Source organism: Phasianus colchicus, chromosome 2 (assembly GCF_987193195.1).
Source record: "Phasianus colchicus chromosome 2, bPhaCol1.hap1.1, whole genome shotgun sequence".
Classification (NCBI taxonomy): Eukaryota; Metazoa; Chordata; class Aves; order Galliformes; family Phasianidae; genus Phasianus; species Phasianus colchicus.
In genome coordinates this window covers 74,761,732-74,787,764 of record NC_143437.1, presented here as the reverse complement: position 1 = coordinate 74,787,764, position 26,033 = coordinate 74,761,732, and the positions used below count along the sequence as shown (strand labels likewise).

Below are 26,033 nucleotides of genomic sequence, written 5' to 3'. Positions count from 1 at the left end.
AGAAACTTCCCCATAATATACTCAGTATGTGAAATAAAATATATTTCTACAGCAGATTTAAAAATTAGGCAAATTTTTAAAATGGTGAAAATTAAAACTATTATTGGCACTTAAGAGTCAAATATCTCGTAACCTCGCAAAGAATTCAATTTACTCTAATTCAAATTGAGTAGAATTAGGTCAGTATTGTCAGAAGAGAATATTTGTATTTTTCCATCCCACTTGAAATAAAACAGTGTTTTCAAAAGTCACATAAATATATAAACCTTTCATGTTATACTAAACTTGTAGATCTAAATTAAGGTAACGATATTTGAATTCAATTTTTTTAAAATCTACTGAATCCCCCTACATCAAATTAACCCTTTTTTGTTTCATTGGAGGTACCTCTTTATAGCCTTCCAGTTTATCTTTTTGGAATCATTCAGTGTTTTTTCATCCACTTTCATGCTCCTTTCTTATAAGTAACTGAATCCAATTTTGTTCTATTTTTTAAAGAAAAGACACTAATGTTTCTATTAGTTGCAAACACGCTTTTGTCCATTTCATCCTTTTCATTATTATGATTTAAAATTACAGACATTCACTTACCGGCTGCTTGGCTGTATTTTTCATTTGCTGTGCCAATTTTGATTCTAAACGTTTAATAGTGTCATTTGTAGAAGCTCCTTGGAAGTCATTCGGTTCCATGTTTGCATCGCTTTTGTTACTTGTATTTGTAGAAGTGATGTCCATAAATGAACCTGGAAATTCAAAGGAAGAACAAATTTCCATTAAAAGTCCTAACGTGTATTTCTCCTCCTGCTTCTCAGAAGCTTTACTTTGCTTTAAGGTAACTTTTAATGAAAGGAAAGCTGCCAAACTGCACAGATCCCTAATTATAAAATGTGAAGAGGAGTGGGTGGAAGACAGAATATACGACTAACTACTACAATGACATTTGAAGTCATTCTTTAGTTTGCTCTGAAATTGTTGGAGTAGTTGGTAAATTAACAATACAACTGGCAATATAATTCATGATTAATGATAAGGTCAATCGTTTGTTACAGAGAACAAATATCTGAAAAAATAGAAATCAGTATATATTCATAGTTTAAAGTTACAAATCTTATCTTATAATCATGTGTTGAGAAGTGGAGAACTCCTAGTAAAGTTAGTAAAAATATAATTTGCAGGTCATTAACGGCAAAGTAGTGAAAGAAACTTCATTCAAAATAACATAAATTTGGAGGTAGAAAAAAACAAATCAGATAGCAAAAGATGAAGACAGTTTCTACTGAAGTGGGAAAACTTGTCTATAAAATCAGAGGACAGAACAATCTTTATTTTCTATTAGTAAAATTGTTTCAGTAGGGGAAACACTACCTGAAAGCCTAGCCTACATTTTGTTCTACTCGCCTTTCTAGCGTTTTCTTTGTGCTTCATTTAAATTATTGTACTTACTGCAGTTTAACATAGAACTACTGCAAGTTTAAACTGTGGAGATGTATATGCCCATTTTTAATTAAAGACATAATTCAGCAAAACTATTTGTCTAAGAACAATAAATATGTTGTGGTATGAGGTCTTAACAAAAAATGGATTCCTGCCAATACATAAGTTTTTGAAAGATTATCTTTTCGAATTTGAGTTCAAAACAAACATGAAACTGTATTTTATAACCCTTCTGTATCACTTCAATGTTTCCATTGTATTCTCTTATTTATACAAGAGTACCTGTACTAGTGGCAGAGTTGCTTTGCCCTTCATCTGAATACTGGCAAGGATACTGCAGAGGTTCATCAGCTCCTGGAAAGTACTGTGATAAAAAGCAGTGTTTTAATAGTAATAAAAAGTAATTGCTTTAAAGTAGTATGAATAGGACTTTATAAAATAATTCATAAATATAATAAATTCTATATCATACATGAGACTTTATTTGGAAAAAGAAGTCAGATTATTTTAAATAATACATTAAAATATGACTCCTTTTATTAATTTCTCCATGTTTATTATAAATGAAATACTCTACTCCTCTCAAAAAGAAAGAAATTACTCTCCTTTACAGCAATAACTTGATATATATATATTTTTTCAAATAAAAAGAGGAGAGAGGAAAACATTAGTCTGTCTCTCAAGTGTGATAAAAGGCATACCTACTGTAATTCAATTTCTCAACTGAATAAGTTAAGAAATGATTAAGATACTAAAATAAATTTAATACCCGCATCAAGTGTGTCATTATCTTAACAATTTCCTCCATGGAAGGTCGTTGTGAGGGATCCTTGGACCAACAACGGGTCATTAAACTCTCAATTGGTTTAGGTAAGTTTTTGATCAGTGGTGGTCGAGTACCTAAAATTGAAATTAGAAGAAAACTTAAGCAAACTTTAAAAAAGTTTTGCTAAACAAGTACAGGAAAACATGTAGTCTGAGGGAGCTGGCCCATATTTCATTTTCTCTTTTAAGTAAACAACTGACAATGTTCATTTGCACTACAAATGAATTACAGGTACATTAAAAAGAAAAAAAAATAGAAGAAATAAAATGAATTTTTTCCTTTAGAAGTCATTTGCATAAATTCAGTGACTGACAAAATACAGTGTATCACAATGGTACTTAAAATGGCTAATGATTATGTTACAGCTTTCTGAAGAACAAAGCCCTATGCTGGGAAGTGCCAGAAGCCTTTGATATCTACTGTTGAACTCGTACACAAAGAAGTATTTTTGAAGGTTGCTTTTGTTTGTCCTGAAAAACTACTAAGCACTAAAAGCATCAACTCTGGATGACTTTCATGGAGTCTAGGTATTTTCAATTATGTACTTTATTTCAACTGTAGTATAACCTATTCATTTGATTTTGTTCCATTTTCTACTCATTTTATTATTTTTACAACAAATACAGTTAGTAGACATCCAGTTGTGCTTAACACATGAGAAGTACAGATGTTTTGCAAAGAAAGCAGAGAGTACTTAAAACTGTATTAGCTGTAACAAGTAATACATAAATTAAGACAGTTTAGAGAAGTGAACCAAAAAAACATTTTAAAAATCAAAGTGGACTTTCTCTTCCCCTCTGAGCTTTTTCTGCAACTTAGCAAGGCCTTCTTACATTCACATTTATAGCTAGTGCTTTTCTTAAGTCTCTCATCAGCCCTGACTCAATGACTTGCGCCCTTGAAAAACTGAAATGGAGAACTTCGCTCTTCACTCAAAAATGCTGTTTGCAAACATCTTTCCTTGTGTATCACTGACTCTAACACTCATCCATCCTACCAATGCCTGCCACCTTTATGTATTTGATCAAACAAGATTCCTATTCTCACCTTGAGCTTCTATCATTCAGTACTGAAACTATGATTCTCAGGCACAGTGCCAGCCATCATTGTTTGCTTGTTAATTAAATCATCCAAACAAGTTCATTCTTTCTTTGATGGTGTTTTTCACAAATGGTAGAAACTTTTTGCAGACATTCAGTGAACTATATCACTTCCATTACTGCCTTCTTCTTACAACTCTGATTTGTCAAAGTAACTGAAAGTACTCTGTTAAAGCAGTTATACTACTAGAATTAAGATACTGCAGTCAATTATTTTGATTGATGCTTCATCTGTCTTAATCCAATCCACTGCTTCATCTGTCTTAATCCAATCATTTCTCTTGTTCATTATCCTAAAGTGCTTGGGACATGGCTCTGTTCTGTATAGTACCTAGCACAGTAAAGTCCTGCTCCGTGACTGCAGGACCTTAGATAAAACAATTTAAATAGCAGAATAAAAAAAAATGACAGATGAAAAACAAAGTAATATTTTTAATGCCCTATGGTCCTGCAGAGTTTGACAGTTCTTACATTCTAAAATATAGGTTAAATTACTTGAACTTGCACATTCATAGTGTAAATGCCCATTTTTTTAAAAGATAAAGGGGCTATTTTTTTTAAAGTACATGACTCAGACCACTGTCAAATCTTTTAAAATGGGAAGCTGCAATAAATGTACAGCTTTTCTCCCTTGTTTATTTATACAGTGGTTATATGCAGCGGGAAATGCAAACAATGTTGCAGTCAAATAAAACAAAAACCACTCTAACATCGAAGTGTTAGTGTCTTATTATTTATACTTTATGATAGAAGTACTTATTAAATGAAGTACAGAACTGAAAAACTAATAATTTAAGAATGCACGCTTCAGAATGTTTAGCAAATTTATAGGTGAAATATACAACTTAAAATGCAGTTAAACATTTTCAACTCACCATTGTGAACTGCCCACATTATGCGGAAAGCTGGACCACCAATCTCATCAAAAGGTTTCCTACGGGTGATTACCTCCCAGAGAATAATACCCCAACTGAAAACATCACATTTTTCACTGTAATTGCTACCTGGAAGAAATCAGAAATATACTGTTTCTTTTCTATGTAACTTTTCTATAACTCATTTTTAATAGGTACAGTTCCATGTGAAAAATAGCTCTATATACTTCTTTTCACCTCAGATTTGTTTTCTTAAGAAGAAAAGGTTTTCTAAAGCTGTTTGATTCAAGCTAACTTAAGTCTGAAATCATTTGACAGTATGATCATTAAGAATGCCTCTCTCTGAAAATCATTCCATTTCACTTGTAGTCATACTGGAATGATAAACAGAGTCAGTTTGATTTTATAATATCAAATGCAATTTATTGCATTTCAAAGATCTTTTGAATTCAGAACTTAACCTTGCTTCATCTAAATATTTTTGTTGAACTCGCTTCTTCCATATTAATCACAATGTTAGCCATCTCTGTCATATCTCTTGCTCTCAATTAATTAGAGGTCTTTAGCAGAATCATAAATATAAAACATCACCATCTTATTTCTACTCTGTTCATCTTTCTTATTGTTTTTGTCATGTCATTACTTAAATCAATTTCTCTAATCACAGGTTAAATATTTATAAGTCTAAGTTACAGGTGCAGAAGAGGTACAGGTGATATATAATAACATTCAGAGACTACAAGAGGAAGACTGCATGTTCTGTTGCCCTAACTCATGCAAGTACTGAAAGAAATGTGAATGATTAATAACATGATAATGATAGCATAATTATAAATAACAGAGATTTTTAAAATTAATATGTAATAAGAAAGTGTTATTGAGACAAGTCAGTTCATAAGTAGAAATTATTGAAGCCTAGTTTCATGTCAATTTTCATCTTATAACACCCAGTTACAACACGTTTCCTATAAGCCCATCCTCCTCTGGCCCCCAGTTCCGCTGACAAACTGCAAGGAAAGCAGCATACCCTAAGACCAGTTCTTACAGATTGGAAAGTCTGAAAGTCAAACTGAATAAACAAGATGCAGCCATGTACAGGAATCCTTTCTAAGCAAGGGCACTCATTTGAACTTCTCACATCTATTGATTTTACAAAGCTCGTAAGAACTTGGTATCTCTGAAACCCTTTATACTTGTATCAAAGTAGCTGAATGCAGCTAATGAATTAAAAAAATTCTGAAGGTGAATAACAAAGTCAGCTTTCCCTTCAAAAGGTAGCTGTTAACGATGGATTATAAGGGAAGTAAAACAATCTTTCAGTCTATCCAGCGACAACATTTCTAGCTACAAATTCACCCCATCTTAGGCATTCCACTTTGAAGTGATTCCTCCCAACAGTGGCAAGACAGGAGCCCAACAAGATCTTTAATGCTGCTGTGTGGAGCAAAGCACTAAAGAATTGCATCCCTCTCCCTTTTGTCAAAACTCCTGCATGGAAAGAAGAAAGTGACAACCTTAAGGCCTTTTGTCTCTGCCAGATAGGAAGATCTGATGAAGTGACTTTTCAGTGGACAAAGATGTCTAAAAATGATACTTGGTACCAATGAAGGAGTGAAGACTCTATGGTACACAGTGGCAGACAGCCAGCCTCTGATGGGAATGTTATACTCCTGTTTGAGCAAGGAAATTCTATTTTGAAGCTGAAAACTAATTCTGAGAAGTGATAGTTCAAAGCCAGTATCTAACACAAGGAGGATATCCTATTTTTTCATTACTTAACAGACCTAGGTAGGATAACGGATGCATCATTTTTCAATATCCAATTATCTCAAAGCATTTTAAAAATAATTTTGACACAGGGATCTCAGAGCTTATAGTGCTTTCTTCTCTTTCACTTTATTCTATCTAAATGATATTTTTTTTCATTTAGACTGTATGATCTGTTACATGAGTCTAAATGCCATAATACTTAAAACTCAGAGAAAGTCATAATATTAGGAAAATTACATCAACAACCACTTTTTAAGTATGCCTCCTATAAGAGATAGTTCTTAAGCCTTTTTAGTTCTCAACTAAAACTTAGTTCTAAAACAGTACCAAAATAACATTACTGCTTATCCCACTGTTAATTTCTGATACAGTAGTAGATGCAAAAAAAGTTTAACAATTTTGACATAATTTCAATACTCTTTTAATACATTAATACTTTAATGACTGTCCCAAGAGTAATTTGATATGCTGCATCACAGAATTTATTGGAACCCTTGATCTTTTCTTTATACTGATTCTTGCATAAAAGACTTGTGGCATCATCACTAAAAGCTTTCAGAAAAAGGTACATAAAGCCAACTGTAAAGTGAAAGCTTTTGCTGCCATCTAACAATAGATTTGCAATACAATATTTCTTTGTTCTGCGCTGCTGAATTTATGTAGCAGAGAAATTAAGCAAAGCACTGTAAATCCCCCACTACAGTGCTCTAATTTCAAAATCAGTTCTTATTTTTTTCACTCAAAAAAAAATTTTGCTTTAACACTGATAGTGCAATCGATAACTTCTAAAGGAAGTAGACATCTCTAATTTACACAATTTCATTTAATAGTAAACAAAAGCTAAGAAAGGGAGCACTCCTAGCTGAAGTTAAAGAAACAAAGCAGGTGCTCCAAGTGTTGCAGTGGAAAATGTTTAGGCACCAGAGTAAAACAGAATCATCCTTAGGTGATTACCCAGAGTGACAAGCAGAAGAATGAGGTACCTTCAAAATAAAAGCTCCAAAGGTGGTGCCCAGGAGGAAACCCCTCCCAAGAATATTAACTGTGGACACTGCAAAACAGAACACCTGCTTTCTGAAGCAGGAAGATGATGCCTCCAGACCCCTCTACTAATCACAGTCAATGCTAAAACGTGTTTAATTTGCAATCTAATGACAACTGCATTATTTCTCTAGTAATAATAAAGCAATTATACCTATCTAATTATCAACTGTCATCAGCCTTTCCCAGCTCGACTCAGAGCTTGTTTTCTTACTTAACTAAATTAACTGTTAATAACAAGTTTCTCAGAATGGAGGGAAGAGGAAGTACATCAAACCTCTAGAGATGAAGAAAACTAAGAAAGAGATGCAAAGAAAACCAGACAAAAGTGAAATTACAAGAAAGTGGAGGTTTCAAAATGAAGGCAATTATGTTCAATTTAGTGACACTAACACGCAAATTCTAAAGATAAAAGCTGATCACAATTGGGAGTGAAAGTAATAACGGTATATTTAAATGTCAGGAGAATTTGAAATTACTTAAGAATCTCAGAAATAGCAAATTACTTGTGAAATAGCCCTTTATTACTCAGTTTTACTTGGTTTTAAATAAGAAACAGCAGCTTTCTAAAGGTATCCCTTATGTAAACCTCGGAAATGACACAAAGGTCCCACATCTTCCAGTAATTAGTGGTATAACACTAACATGATACAGTCTGTTTGGTGCTGCTCTTTGAAACACTGCACAATTATTTGGTAATATACAAACATACAGGTTTTAAATAAAAGTTAGGATTCTGCCAAGACACTTTCAATTGCTATCTCAAACTTTAATATGATGATTGAAATAGAAGTATAATTAAGTGGTGCTTTTATTTCCTATATAAATACATTCAAAGTTCCATCCCTAAAAAGAATGTATAATAACCACACCATAAATTATTGTTACCTTCAAAAACTTCAGGTGCCATCCAAGCAGCACTTCCCTTATTGTTGGTCATGTGTGTTTGAATATCACAGGCTGTACCAAAATCACAGATTTTTAGAACTGTCCCCCCAGCTACCAAGAGCAAACTGTCAAGGAAACAAAATAAATAAAAAAATTCAAAACTGTAGGATGAAATAGCCTGGTGATAAAACAAGGAATTTTTTATCCCAACAATTATTCTAATATAAATGAGTATATGGGACTCTGTTTCCCGATGCTTTAGTTTTGTAATCTGAGAAATAAGTAAGATCAATTGTGTCTAATCTGAGCATACAAAATAGTTTTTAAATCAAATATATTCCGTTATTTATTCATACTTCTACATCATACATGTTTCTTCCATGCTAGATTTAAATATTCTCAGGCATAGCAATCCAGCATATATTGATAAAATTTAGTCTTTCAGATGGGAGAGAATGAAAAACAAGTGTTGTAAAAATTTTTGCCAAAAGAATGATGATTAAGACTCCCATTAATGTCAATCAGTGTAGTAATTCAAATCTTAATCAAAACTGGGGATACAAGAAAGAATTCAAGATTCAAAGTGTGACTTCACACTGTAGTTTTATCTGGTAGAAGAGCTGGCTTTGCCAAAAGTGGGTGATCCTGCAGATCTGTTTCCATCAAACCTGTGAAAGCATCTGAAGGTTGTACAGTTCTAAGATGAGTAAGATCAACAAACTGCCTGGACAAAATAGATATTCATTTCTATTTCAGTAGAAAGTGATGAGAGATTTTGGCTATGGGTAGTGAAATGGACAAGAGAAAATAGAATAAGATGATCATGTCAGATTAAATATGAAAATATCAGATTAAATACAACATTAAAACCAACCAACCCAATACTCTCTTACCGAATACCACTACCCATTGTAAAATTGGGATGCTTTACATGCCTCTGATTAAGAGCCCTATCTCTATGAAAATCCTCTCCTGTGAGAAAGGGCAAGAGCAAGATGTTTTTCTGGTAATATAGTGACTACAAATTGTTTCCTGTACCATGCACAGTCACTCTGTAACTGAAGCTTCAAACGCATGGTTTTCATTTAAAATACAGTCCATCCAATAAATGTACTGTCAATTAAAGGTATTCATGTCAAATACAATGAACTTATTAAAAATGCTCTTCAATTCAAAGTGTAAGAAAAAATGAAATATGTGCAATAAACCTACTTTGGTGGTTTCAGGTCTCTGTGAATTAGGGCCTTTGGTTTCATACTGTGAAGATATGCCACTCCTTGGGAACACTGTAAACACCAACTCATTGCGTGTGCAGCAGTATAATGAGGCAGAGGTTCAGCACCATGCAGCACTGCAAAACAAAGGCACAAACTAAAAAGAACTTTATTGTATATTACAACAGATACAATGGAGTTAACAACATACCAGTCAGAAAGCTGTACAGAACCTACATACTTATCACTGCAACTTAAAATATCCTTTTGGAAATTGTTAAATTAATGGAAATGTCAAAATGATATCTAAGTTTTAGTAAGTTTTTCCTAATACTTTTATTAGAATTCTGCCAACCAGTGATTAACAATATGAAACAAGTTACTTTTCTCAGGAAGTGATAAAGTCTGTGTTAAACAACGATAATGGGAATTTACATATAAGTGAGAGTTTTTTCAGATGAAGTTTTCCACAGGAAAATCTTAAAATGACTTTTACAAATATTACCAAACTGATATCAATAAATAAACTAATAGGCTTAAAAGTAATTTTTAGAAGGACACATCTTTCTCTTCAAAATTCGTTTAAGACATATATATGGAGTGATATTATATTTAAGATATTTTCCCTAGCACTGGCACTTCAGCTCCAGGAAGACATATTAAAATGATACTCACCATTGTATAGAGAACCTCCTTCAGCATACTCCATAACAAGACACACCTTTAAGGAGAGGGGACAAAAAATATGGATATTTTAAATGGAGGGACAGAAAACAGATATTGTAAACCAAAAGTTCTTTGAGAGGATGTGCAGTGTTCCACACCTAAGCTAACAGAACACTTAACCATGAGGTACAGTCAGGCTTAATATAAATACAATTTAGCTTAATACTTAATTTGCACTGTAAGTTAGGAAATAAGGGAATGCACTTTCTCCCTTTCCTTGGTCATCTTGAAAATCAAACACTGTCTTTATACTGCAATTAATTTGCCTTTACTATTTCCTCAGAATGGCTTTCAATAGTTTTAAATACTATGTCAAAAGAATGTAATTAGTTCCAAGAAAAAAGTGACTCAGTGTTATTTTAACCAATTGTAAATTCCTCGTTAGAATTAGTTAAGGATGTATTTCTACTGTGACTGTACTTTTTCTTCTGCTTTCAGAATTTGTGAGACTGTTTGCAGATGTGGCAAGAACACAAAAAATCCTGAAAAGTGCGTATAAAACAGGATCTGATTTCCAAGCTATGATTAATATGTTGCTAATATATATAACTTCTGCTTGCTGATTTGCAATTAATGGGACTATACATCTGAATGATACTGCATATGTACATTAGATGCCATTTTGACAAACTGAAATATAAATAGTGTTTAAAAATGTTTTTGGGGGGATTATCTTGAAAAAATTTATTTCTCCTAACAGAGGAGAGAAAGCAACAACAGAAAACATAACTGAAAATATCAGCCAACCTATACACCTCTATCTATATCTGCACCAATAAGCCTTATTGTGGCTTAACCATACTAGATTTATATAAAGCACACTTTTTTGTATATAGATTACACATTTGCGTGTTGATGCTTGCATATGGTAAGCTAGTTACCTTCTGTTGCACTAACAAAGCTATAACTTACTGGGTTTAGACAGGCTCCATATAACTTGACAATATTGGGATGGTTTACTCGTGACAGCTGACGAAGCTGCAATACAAATCACACTTAATTTCAAACCACGGGAAAAAAAGTGCTAACACTTGATTTTTACATGTATAATTCACACACAACAACAACAACTACAGTTTTATGTGTCTGCCTAAACCTCAATGATGATTTGAGAAATTACAAGACTAATGCCATTTTTTACATTTTAATTTATATAATTAGAATTGTGTCTGATTTTAACCGAATTTAAAAGAAATGAAATGTAAAGATCTTTTTCTTTTCTGGCGTAGTAAGAACATTAAAATCATAAGCACTGTGCAACTTTGGCTTTTTAGAGGTTTTACAGTCTTATGTCCTTTCTTCAAGTCAGACTGCCTAACCTCATAAGTAACCTGAATCATAACAGCTTTATAAACAATAAAGAAAGCTACTCCTCTATGAAAAAAAAAAAGCCACAAGCCTATAAAATATTCTACTGGGCTTGATATTAATGTGACACAGTTCCAAGAGCCTACTGCTGCTTGTTCTGATAGTGTTTAGAAATGTGCCTGCTACAGAGAGGAGACTATTTTGCACTGAATTTTTCTTCACCTTTAGACAGAAGGAAAGGCAAAAGGAATTCTTTTCTTTTCCATAGACTTCTGAGGCAGCTTATGCTTTTTGCTATTTGGTCTAGGAATCTAGCAGTATTTTTTCTGCATACTTTGGAAGTTCTAATAAAACTGGAATATTACATCTGATGCTTACACTGTGTAGGCCTTCTTGAATCCCAGTAATTATTAAAAATTTCTGGGATTCTCAGATCTCCTTCTAACACAAAAATGCTAAGAGACTCATCTGATGTACTCAGTACTAAATTAGACTCAGATTAGAAACACTGAAAACTTGTAATGAACAGCATTTTTACATAGAGAGACCTGTAACAAATATGCTTCCTTTAGTCCTTAAATATGCTGCATTTGTAGTTCAGTGTCTGAGAGATTTATTTTAATAAATTTTGTCTTTCTTGAAAACTGTAGATTCTTACTAAGCAACATGACACAATACACCTCATTTAAAATACCTAGCACTCAATACTAGAAAATATTATACATCTTGGGAAGTTTATCAGTATATCTGAACTACTCAAAATCTTTCTAAGGAAATAGACATTGAATGGACAAGTGATTTGTCCTTGAGTGGTATTCACATGAATTAACAAATCTACACACAAAACTGATAGCATGATTCAAGCTGCTGAATGAAGATTCTAGCTCAAGCACCTGGAAGTATTAATCAGCTCCAGGATGATAATGGGTATTTCAGCTGTCACTTGATTTCACACTGGGACAGAATCCTAAAAGTGGTGTTTCCCCTGCCTCTCTTTTCCTCTTTCCTCCCAGTTTTTATGGGAGTGAGCTAAAGGAGGTGCAGTGCATTCTAACTGTCCTAACTGGCACTGTACTGGATACCATAGGCCACATGGACTTTGTAAAACACACATAGCTTTTAATGCTCAAATTTAACATGAAAAAAAAACAAGCTCTGCCAAAATCCGTGATTGCCAAGAAACTTACTGTACCTCTACAATGAAGGCTTTTCTTTCAGATTCACTTTCTATTTGTTTAATGGCTACATCCTTAGCTCGCCATTTTGCCTTGCAGACCACACCAAAGGCTCCTCTTCCAACAACCTAGAACAAGATGATACAAAACATTTCAGTTAAAACTTGACATGGTTTAATTTTCTGCTTAGAATTTCACAAATAGAATAGAAATTTAACTTATCTATCTTCTCTAATATGCTATTCTAGCTATTAATAGAGGTATTCAAACCTCTGAAATTAAAATAAACATGCAAAAAAAAAATACAGAACTACCCTGAAGTCTGGATGGGATGTTCAGTATGATCACAATTATCGTTCCACTTTCTTGCAGGTGCCTCAATAACGTGAAAAAAGTAAAATTTTGCTGTGAGTCTTGCAGGTAAGCATAGTGTCTGTATAATTATGCTCTCTCCATTGTTTTTCATGTCTGTTGGAATCACATTTCCTAAAGGTAATACAGAGCCAGACAGGAGCTATAATCTCCAATGCAATTTCACAGAAGCTGCAGTAGCCACTTCATTATACTGTGTTATCTAAGAAGCCTTTCAAAACAGAAAACATTTGTGAAGAAGCTCAATATTTAGAGCAGTTTTTACAAACTCAGCATGAGAATGAAAGCAGGATAGAGAGAAATGTCCTTTCTCTGTGAGGTTTACTTTCAGTTATGGGTGAGTTATAAAATATTGTAAACTGAAATTTCACTTCTTTTAGTGCACTTTTTCAGGGGGAAAACAGCAACGCACAGGAACAAAACCAAAATATGCATATGCAATTTAAAATTGAAACAAGACCATCACCAACAGTGACTCTAGCTTCTACAGGAAAGCACAGACAAATACGTGTTTTTTATATATATATACACAGAGAGAGAGAGAGAGAGAGAGAGAGAGAGAGAGAGAGAGAGAGAGAGAGAAAGAGAGGAGGGGAGAGAGGGAGAGGGCAAAATGAAGGTAGAGAAAGGCATAAAAGAAGGTAAGGGATAGGAGCTCCTCAAAAAGAGTGTGAGGTGAAGCAGGTGTGAAGGATGGGGAAAGAGGAAAGGTACAAGGGGCTGGATACACTGGTACAAGGGGATATCAGATTTAGTAGCTGGCCATAGCAACCTTCCTGTGTTGTTGGTTTTAATGGCATTCTATGCTTGTGCTATTAGTCTTTGATTTTAAGTAATTATATATGTATCTTTGTTATGCAATAAAGCAGACACTTATAATGCAATGAATGCTTTTTTTTTAGGGGAGAGGGGTGGGAGGGATGGGTAAAGGAGAAGAGTGGGCAGAGAAAATAGCAAGGGTGGAGTGGAAGCATTTAGAAATGTGATTATAATAACAGTGTATTATGGCAGAGTTTAATTTTACTGAAATGGGTAACTCACACCCACATGAATATTATTTTAGTTTGAAAAACAGACTTCCCAAAATTATATTTACTCATCACTAAATAAAAAAGTGAAAAGATGCTTTGGAAAAAAAAAGAAGAGAATAAAGAGAATATTCAAAATTCTAAAATAGAATAAAATGCAAAAAATAGATGACAATTAGAAGACAGACAAAATGTTTAAATCAGAAAATCTGATACTGCATCCACATTATAAACATTACAGTGATTCTTACAGAATTGTTAGTGAAGTCACTCAACAGTCACTTAACAGAATGGCTTCTTACAAGCAAAACGTAGTTTGGAGGAGTTCAGTGAGTAACTGCACGTTCCAAATGCTTAAACCATGCAAAGCACCTGCTGCCTGAAAGCTCATTTTATGGTTTCACCTCAAAATATTGAGATGCCCCACCTGTACAGTAGTAGCTTGGAATGCAAAATAGATGTGAAAGTAGCATAGTGGCCAGGAACGTACAAGTGCCAGACTGAACCTGCCAAGGCTCTGTGTCACAGTGGCCTGTGACTATCAGGCATGAAAACTATGCTCTGGTGAAGTTCAGCCTACTAGATTTCATAACAAATACATAGTGAAGCTGATTTCTCCTGAGAACATGGGAACAGAGGCAGGGATAGCCATAGCTGCAGGTAGATAGTTCAAGACCTGCCACGATTCCATGCTAAGCATCACAGAATCTACAATCAAAGGCCCAGTCTGAAGAGAAAAATAAACAACCAAAATTTTCATATTAAGAAAAGGAGAAGTATGTGAGATCCTTTTGAAAGGTCATTTATGGATATGAAAGACAGCTGCCCAGGAATGGTGATCAATGGCATTTTTCTTTTCTGGTTTCCTTAATACGCTCAAATATATTTTCTCTTCTATATCATAGCACACACACCTAGCTTTATCACCTTCACCTACCACAGGCTGAATCTACCAGATGAGAACTACAGCATGTCCACCATCTACTGCATTCTGTCCCTCAAAAAAGGGACACACTGCCTATAATGCCTTTCTCCAGCTGCAATATATAAGACCAAGACTCTTCTCGTGAAACAACAGACACCAACTATTTTGTTGCAGCCTACAAGAGAGTTTGGAAACCTGGAGCCAAACAAATGATCATTTACTACAGAAAAATAAATGGGAAACAGTGAGTCATCTTAAGACCTCAAGACCCCAAAGTCTATTTTGATACCTCCTCTTCTCACTTAGACCACATTTGAATAAAAAAAAAAAACCCAAGTTATTGACCTTGGAAGCTCCCCACCTTCCTCAGTAGCACAAGTGAGCTGTCCTTCACAACATACATCCCTCCACATCCCCCACAACCAGATGGACAGCTAGTGAAAACTCTCAATCTGTTGGTGCACTGTAAGTTTGCACTTCATAAAAGTGCTGATTTACTCAACGCGTTGAGACCAAGATCACCTACTGAGCAAGCAGACCTAACAGCCTGCTTACAGCACAGCAGTTCTAAGGAAATGCTGTTAAATAGAGCAGGATGTCACAGAGCAACTCGTGCATGAACTGCACTGGCACCAGCAACTCAGTTTCAACTCTGCTGTTATTCTACAACTAAAAGAAACCTAAACTGAGGGAGTAACTGAGGACTTTGTCCTCTGCTTAGGGAAAGAGAGCTGTGTACATAATGATTTATCCTAGCTGGAGACAATTGACATTAATGCTGAGTGAGTCTCCATTTCTAAATGTATCCTTACATTTAGATCCTTACATCCTTAATGTTTTTTGACTATAGCTTATAGCTCTGTTCTATTCAATGCAGTGATGTGGAGAAGCCACTCAAAGATACTTCAAACACTTCAAAAGATATTGAAGATACCACATACAATCCAAAGACATCAGATAAAATCCAATGAAATAATTTGACTTTTTTTTTTTTTTTTTTTTTTAAACTTAGCCTACATTTACAACATCTGATAGACAAAGTTTACTTTTTGAGAGAATAGTTCTACCTTCCCTTGCTGAAAAGATTCACTCCCTACAACTATCTGAAAGTAGGTTATAGTGAGGTGAGAGTTGGCCTCTTCTCCCAGGTAACAGTGACAGGACAGGAGGTAATGGCCTTAAGTTGTGTCAGCAGAGGTTCAGGTTGGATATCAGAAAAAATTTCTTCTCAGAAGGAGTAGTGAGGTATTGGAATAGGCTGCTCAGGGAGGCAGTGAAGTAATTGTCCCTGGAGGTATTCAAGAAATGTGTAGATGTGGCACTGTGGGATATGGTTAGTGAGTATGGTGGTGATGAGTTAACAGTTGGCCTAGATGATCTTAGAGGTCTTTTCCAACTTCAGGATGCTGTGATTCTATGAGATTTACAAATATGCATACATATTAGTAAGAAATTTCTCTTGCATTTGATTTTACAGTCAAATCCAGCCCATAAGCCATTACAATAGCATACTCTGCCCTGAAGATTAATCTATGACTGCCTGCAGACTTAACATGAAGAATCTGTAAATAAATACTGCTAATCAGATGCACTTGAGGATGTCCTACCAACGCCTGCTAAAAAAAATTTTAAGAATCAGTGTCAAGAGCAAACACGAAGAGTTTACCAAGAGTTTACCATACAGTGAAGTCAAGGTTTCATAACAATTTGTCAGTGACTCTGTGCCTGCCTGTGCAGAGGCTTAAACTTCAGAGAAGGACATGAACGCAATAAATATTTATCTGGGATACAGAGAAAACAGAGAAGAGTGAGCAAATATCAAGAGCAATGATGGATCTGATACAAACTTGAAGTTTACTATATATGGTATCCCACAGTATGTTTTCTTACATAATGGGGAAAAAATATTAATTGTAAAAGACATTCTTTATAAACAACAGAATGAATCTAGTGATGGAATCCACTTTCATTTTATTTTCTTCCTTTTAGGCTTTCACCAAACTTATTCTTCAAAGGACTAAGTGTTGGAATCTGTCAGAACAGTTCAACAAAGGCACTAAGTAAAGTTTCCTACAACACCGTGTGCTGGAACTAAGTAACTTAATAGCATATGAGGGAAGCACTGTCTGAACTTTAATTTCTTCATGCTCATTCCTTCTTGTCCCCTGCTGTTGGTGCCACACCATATGTTTGGGCAGTAGCGCATATTCTGAATTATATGAAGCACAGTTAATGGAATTATTGACACAACAAATCAATAAACAGCAGTTGATCCGTGGCACCGTGTATGTTTGGAAAATGATCTAAAAATAAACACATTCTTTTGGTAAAAGACTTTGGCCCTTTAAATATCTTAGAAGATAGAAAAGGAAAATACAGGGCAGATTACAGGTTTAGAAGTAGAACACTGGTGCTTCTACTAATCCACATAATAGTTTCTCAAGAATCACTGAGTTAATACTTGACACAGACATTTTAAACTAGCAGAAATGCTTAAAGAGCTTTACAGGCCAAAAAGATTGTATCTGAATATATTCTTCTCTCTATAAAACTCATACCAGTAAAAAGTTATGTTTTAACGTGTGACAAAACAACACAGCAAAAGAGAGTGCCATTTGCATGTTTTCCAGATAGTGTATTAAGAGTCTTATTTAAAGAATATGAACCATACAAGATCCATGGAACAAATATTACCTCTGCCACTGTGTACAAATAGTATCAAATGCTGTACGTAAACAAAGATACATGATACTGACTGGTAAGTATGTAGACCATACCACTGCTAAGAATGTAGACTAGAAATCGTAGGAAAAAGAAACTGCAGATATATTAAGGATGTATTTTGTACCAGGGGATGTGAGAAGTGTTGTGTTCCCTAAATGAATAAGAAAATTGCATCAGTGAAACTAAATGTATTCAGAAGCACTATTCTCCTATCAGATGTCAAAACCTTACAAAGATTAACTTCAATTTTATATCAGTTGTTTTCTATTCATACAAAAGTATAAAGAAACAGAAATAGTTTTTATTCCTACCCATGAAATTTCCACATCATTTAGCTCTGTATGTTGGATACTTGGTGCTTTTCTTTCTAAAAAGACATTGCTGAATATGCAAGGCAGCAATAAAATATAATAACTCCCTGGTTAGCATACAGAGTATTCCTTGGAGAACTGTCTTCATCATTTGCAGCATCTACACTACACTTTTGTTTATGATTATGGGAAGCAAGACAGGCATTTACAAATTAACAAAATGGAACAAAACCCATGCTTCCAGACAAACAGCAGTCTCTAAAGTATCATTAATGTCTGTCCATCTTTTTTATTGCTGGCATATTTGGAAATGAAAGATGCAGTGAAACATTTGGAACCCTCAAGCTTCATACATAATAAAAGATGGAGAAAAAAAGTAGACAATGAAAAAAAAAAAAAAAAAAAAAAAAAAAAGCTACAAAAGAACCCACAAAACCCAGTGTGGAGGCCCTGGAATACATACCTAAGTTTTGTATCATTCATTTAGGCAACATCAAATTCCAACTTCTGTTCCCCTGCATTTGTTACATTTTATTAAGCAGGTTGAAGCAAATCGGCCCCATGCCATGAATGACTGTGGCCAATAGTCTGGCAGCACTATTATGAAGGAACTCAGATCTGCCAATTCTTGCAGACAAGTTCTTTGATGGGCTGAGTTTATTTGTATTAGTGCCCAACTCTAAACATTTCTTGTCCTTTTTGGGATTGATACAGCAAACAACAGCAACAACAAAGTCACACTACTCCAAAATAAAAAAAAAACATGAGCAATCCTACTGACATGTAGATGTTGTGTCTAGTTTAGGTTATGCAAAACATTATAAGAAAAAAGATTTCTTAAAGAAAAAGCAGTGATTAAAAACCAGTTTGTATTCTCAACAAATATATTTAATATCTGTTTGCCACAAACTGATGCAGGCAGTCTTTGTTTACTAAGGCACTGTCTATTGGAGTTGGACAACACTGTACAGCTATTATTTAGTGACTTGGCTAAACTGAGTTCAGTTCTATTGTAAGAAATCACTCTCTTTTCAGCTTCTTCAGAACATGCTTATGGAGATCAAAATACCATTATGGTTGTTTCTAGTGTTATGAGTGCTTCCAGGAATTCCTTTTTTCTTTTTTCTTTTTTTGCTTAAATATGCAACTTCCTGCACATAGATAGCTCACTCATTCTAAGAAAACATGTTCAACTCATGCAAAGATAACAGTTTATCAGGTTATACTTTCATTCCAACTTTCTACATACTGACAGCCTCAAGAACTGAAATAATTACAATTAGCAGTAATTTAAAAATATTAATAAAATATCTGTCCCATGTTCTAGTGTTAATCATTTTGTTCTGTTACAGCAGCATAGATGGGAGATTCTAGTTTTAAACAAAATACTGCATACAGCAGCACTCAAAGTAAAGGACTCCAACACGAGCCTGGTTTTCTAGTTTGGTACAGCCTGGTACAGTAACGGTCTTTGAAAACAAATAATCATCATGCAGTCAGTAAAGTAGTTCTAGAATCCAAAGGGTGGGACAAGTAAGGGTTACATGAAGATTGTTTCATTGTTCTATTTTTCCAAGGGAAAGACTCTCCCCCCACAGTTACAGCAGTTACATTGTCATTCAGTTGTGACATTACCTGCTACATTAAGCACAGATGTTTATTATTATCTCGTAAATAAAGCTTGCTTTCGCTGCTGGCATACAAGAGCCTGCAAAGTTTCTTTTCCAAGCATTCTTCATGAGAGTGAATTAGCAGTATATGTCAAAGGATGCAAATCAATCCATTGAACATGCGTAGGAAAAAACGTGAAGTCTTACATTAATGCTTTAACAGACTGTTAGCAGCTTTCTAACGCTTTATTGTAAGCTAGATTTCATCCACATGAAACTGATGCTATATAGCTTCACCTATCAATTCACACTCCAGTTTTCACTTCAGTTATTTTCTCATTTAGATGAATCACAGAATCACTAAGGTTGGAAAAGACCTATAAGATCATCCAGTCCAACCATCCACCTATCACCAATGGTTCTCGCTAAACCATATCCCTCAACACAACATCCAAACGTTCCTTGAACACCTCCAGGGAAGGGGATTCCACCACCTCCCTCGGCAGCCCATTCCAGTGCCTGACCACCCTCTCAGAGAAGTAGTATTTCCTAATATCCAGCCTGAATCTTCCCTGGCACAGCTTGAAACCATTCCCTCTAGTCCTATCACCGGTTATACGAGAGAAGAGGCCGACCCCCAGCTCGCTACAACCTCCCTTCAGGTAGTTATAGAGAGCAATAAGGTCTCCCCTGAGCCTCCTCTTCTCCAGACTGAACAATCCCAGCTCCCTCAGCCGCTCCTCAAAAGGCCTGTGCTCCAGACCCCTCACCAGCTTTGTTGCCCTTCTTTGAACACGCTCCAGGGCCTCAATGTCTTTCTTGCAGTGAGGGGAATCTTTATGGATATAACTAATAATAATAATAGTAGTCCTATGAATTACATCAACATCAGAAATACATTTAGACTGAATCATAGGAATTCTGGATTATGCTTTCACCATCTATTCATCTTTCAGCTTTGCTTTGGGACACCCACCTTTCCACCTTAAAGGCTTATTTTCTGGAACAGATAAGATGTTGCAAATATGACTAACTTCAAATGGATTCCTAATGACTACCTTGAACTCTCTAGAACCAATCCTTTTGTAACTCAAATCAGATATCCAAGAGTATTGTTCAGATCTCAGCTCACACCTGCAATTATGCTCCTTCCAGTTGTGAAGATTTCTGGAACAGGTATTCTATAACCAAGCACAATCCTCCAGGGTCCATTTTTATAAAAACAACAAGTATTACACAGATGTAGTAACAGTTTCAGTAACAGTAGTTTACACAATCCAGTGTTGCGTTGCAACTCAAGGAATAGAACTGGTCATTGCATCTTATTAACTTTGTAAAGTTAACTACTATAAAGGAGAGTAAAAATGATCTGTCTCACTGAATTCCTTCTACATATGTCTCTAAAGTGCTCTGTTCCCAGATTTCAAGAATCATGACAGAATTTTCAGCACACTTCTCAGACAGCTGAAATTATTCACCTATTTCAAAAATATCTAATGAAGGTAAACCGACTCCTTAGCTGCTAGCACCTTAATTAGGTTTGCTAAAATCACTATTTAGAAAGCTTACCTATTCATCTTAAAGAAAACATTCCCCTACACTCTCTTGGAATTAACTACTGTTCAGTTAGATCACTGAATGCAAACTTCAATACTTCTCCTTCGTCAGGAGAGCACTTTAGTTTTAGGAAACATTTTAAAATAGTTTCGAACTAATGGAGGTATAAATTAACTTGCAACTGAGTAAACATGGTGATGATTTTCAACACATCTATGTCAGGCAGTGCCTGGGCAGGACCACAGCATATATGACCAGATGTGCACCTTCTGGTTGTGCAATCTAAATCATACACGTCATGTGATGAAGAGGTTTGCATTTTGGTCATCTATGACACTGTCATCAAGTTACACGATGGAGGAAGGGCTGTGGATTTTCAGGAGTGGCAGGAAGCAGGTTGTCAGAATGATTCAGAACCAAAGTCTGGGTACTGCTTAGATGTGAACTCTTAAGAAGAACAGAAAGCATTACTTCGGCTATATACAAATCACATATTTTAAAAACAGACCAACTTAGCTTTTTCTTGCCAACTTGATTTCCTTTATATTAAGTTTTCAGATAAATTGTGTAGTTCTACTAACTCAGTTTGTAGTGATTTGTCTAACTAATGGATGAAAACTTGAAAGGATGTTCACACAGTAAAAAAACCCAAAATCTGCATTGTAAAGTAGGGAACATTTCTGTTGAGACCAAGTTTTGAATTGTTTTTTTTCCCCTTCTAGTTTTGAACATGTTTCCACTGTGACGCATCAATTTTGCTTTAACTCCAACTCGTTCTTAATAATTACGTTCATATTTTGCTTTGGTCTAAGCTCTTTTAACAATGAAAAGACCGCTTGCTTGGAGACATGTTTGACTTATGGGAAGTAACACTGCAGGATAGCTGCATTACATAGTCACAGGTGTGGCAGATAAAACAAAATATGGTATATTCTTGATATGATCAGCTAAACCTAAATGGAAGTGCACTTATAGATCTCACGTTTATTAGCAAGGACTCAGTGCCTACAAGTATTTCAGAACTTCCATATCTATTAATAAACCCGTGGCAGAGTGGAACTGCTATCTGCTGACAAGACAGCCTTGATAATACAACAGCAAAGCTATGATTATACAAGCATTCATTTGAGTTTCCACTGTAGATCTGTTGACACTCCATTTCGAAACATCTGAAGCTCATCAGGTACATAAAAAATAGACCATTCTGAGTACTCACAGCCAGATAAAAACCTTTGAAAGCTTCTGAATCTGCAGTGAGAGGACTGAAATTTTTCATCAACTGTGTATGTTTTGTTATGACTGTAAAGCTGTTGGAAACTGCACCATGAATTGCATCTGTGACAAACCCAAGGTAAGAACCATGCTTAGACCTTGCTTTTCTTAATCCACCTGTTTTATTGTAAGGTAGATCTTAACTCTTTCACTGTGCAATGACATTTAGACTGTATTCAGTGCTATGGTAGCCCCGCTGTCTAATAAGAGTTTCTTGTAGACAGGTATAAAAAGCATAACTCAAAATGTTACAACAGCTGTCAGCAGCCTTCCTCATGACAAGAACACTTCATCAAGGCTCCCTTGCTTATATTACATGAGATTTGTCACCTCCAACAGAGATACTACTTTGAGGATAACGCAACAATCACATTAAATAAAGCACAAATTGCTGCTTAGGCATCATTTCTACATACATTTTTGTAGATACATTCCTGTCTCCACAGGTGCTGGTATGGCAAGTATGTAGGGCATATCCATGCCCTGAATGCTAAAACTCAGAATGATAAATCCCAGTTACCCCAAATATACACTATGCAAGTCCACATTTCCACACGTAAATGGCAATATATCCTTTGCTAATAGTCTTCCCAAGGGTGCTGTGAGGATTAAAGGTTTCCATAGTGTTTTACTCATTCAGTGTTATGTGTAAGGCATTATATGTGCTACTCACTTTCAGGAGCCATCACCGGACACCTTTTCAGGCTGGCTAAATTCCTACCAACTTTATTTTCTTCTTTGGGTGAGGAAAGCAATTTCTCCTGAAAAAATGTGATTTGATCCCTGTCCATTAGTAAGCGATGTACAAACATCAACGCATTATCAAATGAAAAAATACTTTTGGTTCTACAAATACTCTCATTTCACAACAGTTAAACTGAGGAGAGAAATCCAACAGGAATATTCTGTGTTTTTCTGAGATTTGAACACCCCTGCAATAGACATATGTGCTTGAGTAAAGGAATCAAGCTTTACCATCTCCCATATATTTTGCTTCTACAAGAAATCCAGGAGGCAAAATAGCAGGTATGATATTCTGCACCGTACCACAGTTACAACTTCAAAGAACTTCAGAGAATCACTTTACTGCTAAGCTTTGTACAGAAGAGGGAGATATACTATGCTACAAAGTAACCCAGTGCCACTTCCTGGGTAACAGTGACAAGTCACAGATGAAGTGTTACAGATCCATAAGTGCAACATAGTCAGCCTACGTTAAAAACTAAAAGATGTTCGTCCTTACGACTGCTGGAGTTGTAACTTTGGGAAATCGCTGGCACTGATGGGAAGAACACACACACAGTGATGCAGTGAAGTGACAAAAAGAGAATGCAGAGACACTCAGAGATTTGAAAGGAACAACGAAAATAACAGTTCCCCCTTGTGACAGCGCTTGACAACTCTCCGTGCTAAAACGGGTGACGTTCTGGGAATTTTGAAGCCCGGAACGAACACACCCTGCTAAAATAAAAGCCCACATCGCAGCCCCTCGCTCTCGTGTCCGCAATAAGCGAGGGACCTGGCACCTGCATTAAAGGTGCCCGGCGCCAAAGCCTCCGGCTCCCAGAGCGGCACACAGGTACGCGCCGGGAGCTCCGCAGCGCCGCGGCCCCTTCCGAGCACGGAGCGCGGCGCGGACGGGCGGCCCTGTAGCGGGCGGCCCTGAGGCGGGCGCCGTTCCGCGAGGCCGCGCCGGGAGAGGCCGGGCTGCCACTCACCTCTTCCACTTCGATCTCTTTGTAGTCGATTTCTTCGAAGTTGAGGACGGGGGGGGTTTCAATCATTTCAGCGGAGGCTGCAGCGGACATCCCTCCTCTTTCACCTGGGGGAGGAGAGGCCAGGGCAGGCCGGGGGCCGCGCTCGGCGGGCCGGGCCGGCGCTAGTCGGGGCGCGGCGGCGGCTCCTGCCCTCCGCGCGGGCGCAGGTCGGCGAGGGCCTGGCCGAGGCGCCGCCGCGCGGGGCGAGGCCGCATCCGCGGCGGCCGCGGGCCTCAGTGGCGGCGGGCGGGAGCCCCGCCGGCGGCGGCGCCGCCGCTCTGCATCCCGCGCCCTCCCGCACCGCGCCGCGCCGGCCGCCCTAGGCCGCGGCCTCTCCGGCGCCTGGGAGCCGCCTCGGCCGCGCGTCCCCGGCGGAGGGAAGGGGGCGCCCCTGGGGCCGAAGCCGGCCGCCTCCGCCCGCCCCGGCGGCAGCAGCGGGCGAGGGGCCGCGGCGGGGGTGGGGGAGCCGCTCAGAGCCGCGCCGCGGCCGCCGCTGCTGACATCAGAGCCGCTTCCTGCCGCCCCGGCCTGGGAACGCGGGGGAGGGAGCGCAGGGGGAGGGGGCGGGAAGTGGAAGCGCGCCGGCAGCCGCTGCTACTCAGGCGGCCGCGGAGGGGCCATGGCCTGCCGGCGGCGCCGCCGCTCCGCCCCCCGTCCCGCCGCCCGGCTCCGCCAGGGGGAGCTCGGCCGGCCGCGCTTCCTCTTCCTGCGGAGCTGGCGCCGCGAGGGGCGGGCGCGGGTGCGGGTGGGGTGTCCCTGTCCCGGCTGCCGTCCCGGTGCCGGCAGGGAGAAGTGCGGGGCGTCTGCGGGACGCGGCGGGCTGGGGGCCGAGGTAGGCGCCGCCATCGTAGCGGCTGGGCGGCGAGAGGCGGCCCTTGGCGGGCGGCAGCGCCGCCGGGCTGCGCGGACGTGGCCGGCGGGCTCGCGGCTCCCCGTCGTTTCACCTCTACAAAGTTCTGAAATTTTGAGTATGCCTGCTCCTGACGTGTTTGTGTGTGCGTTTATTGATGAAGGAGGTAGACGTGCTTCTTGGGGCTTTTTTTTTTCTGAATGCAGAAGCGCAGTGCGGCACCCGTGCTGTACAGCAGCGCTTTCTCACGAAAATATGTGTGTAGGAGGGCGGCTGGGGAGCAGACGGTAATTTACTGGTGTAAACACATAGCAGAAAAGGGATAGGACTGGGGAATGAACGCACACCTTCACCACTCCCTTTCCTGTCCACAGGAAATCCGAGCCTGCCCTCCTAGAAGCGAGTGCCTGCTTGCACTGCTGGCTTGAGCAAGGCATCCATATCTCCCAAGTTTAGTGTTTAGAGCTACCTACAGTGTGAAACCAATGGTGGGATGAAGTGAGAGTGACTCCTGTGTCTCACTGAAATAACTATGCTCCAGTGCTATGTGGTTAGCCTCCGTGCTATGTGTAAAAGTTGTGCTACTGTAAAATACTGTTAATAGCACGTAATTTAGGTAGATTTGGTGAGCTTTCATGGCTTTCTTGCTAAAATATTAATAAATGTTTGTACCTCACAGTAATGTCAAGTAAATGGGATGGGGAACAGATTTACAGAATGAGCCTGAAAAGTCTGTTTAAGCAATTAACTAGGAAAGAGAAGATCAAGGAGGAATATGTGCAATAACTTAACATCATGGTGGCTCAGATGTTGTTAGAAGAAATGAAATAAAAGCACTCTTGTCACAGTTACTGCTTTTTGTGTGTGTGTGATGGATTGCTTTTTTAGGTTGTTTGGTTCTCTCATGACTTTTTTTAATCAGCTTTAGTGACTTGTCCAGCAGCCCAGAAATCCCCTGATAAACTGTCGGGGTGCACTAATTGACTATGTTGCAGACATGATAAAACTTGTCTCTGGAACAGGTTGGATTGGTGTGATTGCATCGTGCAAGTGACATTTGTCTGCATGAGGAACAGACTCACGTCCTGATTACATTGAATTCTTATTGCTTCTTGATTTTTCAATATATTTTTCTCTAGAAAGATCTAAAGATGCATGGTTAGAAATGGAAAGGTTTATCACAAAATCTAGTTAATATCTGCTTCATCCAGAAATGGGATTATCCAGAGCTCCTAGTTTCTTGGAGATTAGAGTCAGGTTTACCTGTTCA

At 37.6% G+C, this 26,033-nt stretch overlaps 1 protein-coding gene across 6 annotated transcripts in view; it reads right to left on the bottom strand.

Moving 5' to 3' along the window:
- The window catches only part of MAP3K7 (mitogen-activated protein kinase kinase kinase 7), a 50,238-nt gene extending 26,142 nt beyond the window's left edge, over positions 1 to 24,096 (bottom strand). For 3 of the 6 annotated variants that reach the window (XM_031611228.2, XM_031611229.2, XM_031611230.2), the window contains exons 1-10: positions 23,875 to 24,095; positions 12,375 to 12,485; positions 10,787 to 10,852; positions 9,824 to 9,869; positions 9,147 to 9,285; positions 7,935 to 8,059; positions 4,236 to 4,364; positions 2,204 to 2,334; positions 1,717 to 1,798; positions 592 to 743 (exon numbers count right to left, since the gene is read on the bottom strand). In XM_031611228.2, coding sequence (XP_031467088.1) covers positions 592 to 743; positions 1,717 to 1,798; positions 2,204 to 2,334; positions 4,236 to 4,364; positions 7,935 to 8,059; positions 9,147 to 9,285; positions 9,824 to 9,869; positions 10,787 to 10,852; positions 12,375 to 12,485; positions 23,875 to 23,964 — 1,071 coding nt within the window. In that variant the 5' untranslated portion in view covers positions 23,965 to 24,095. Of the gene's footprint in view, positions 1 to 591; positions 744 to 1,716; positions 1,799 to 2,203; positions 2,335 to 4,235; positions 4,365 to 7,934; positions 8,060 to 9,146; positions 9,306 to 9,823; positions 9,870 to 10,786; positions 10,853 to 12,374; positions 12,486 to 23,874 lie in introns of those variants that run through there. The other 3 variants (XM_031611234.2, XM_031611231.2, XM_031611232.2) reach the window with 3 other exon arrangements.
- Between the last annotated feature and the right edge of the window lie 1,937 nt (positions 24,097 to 26,033).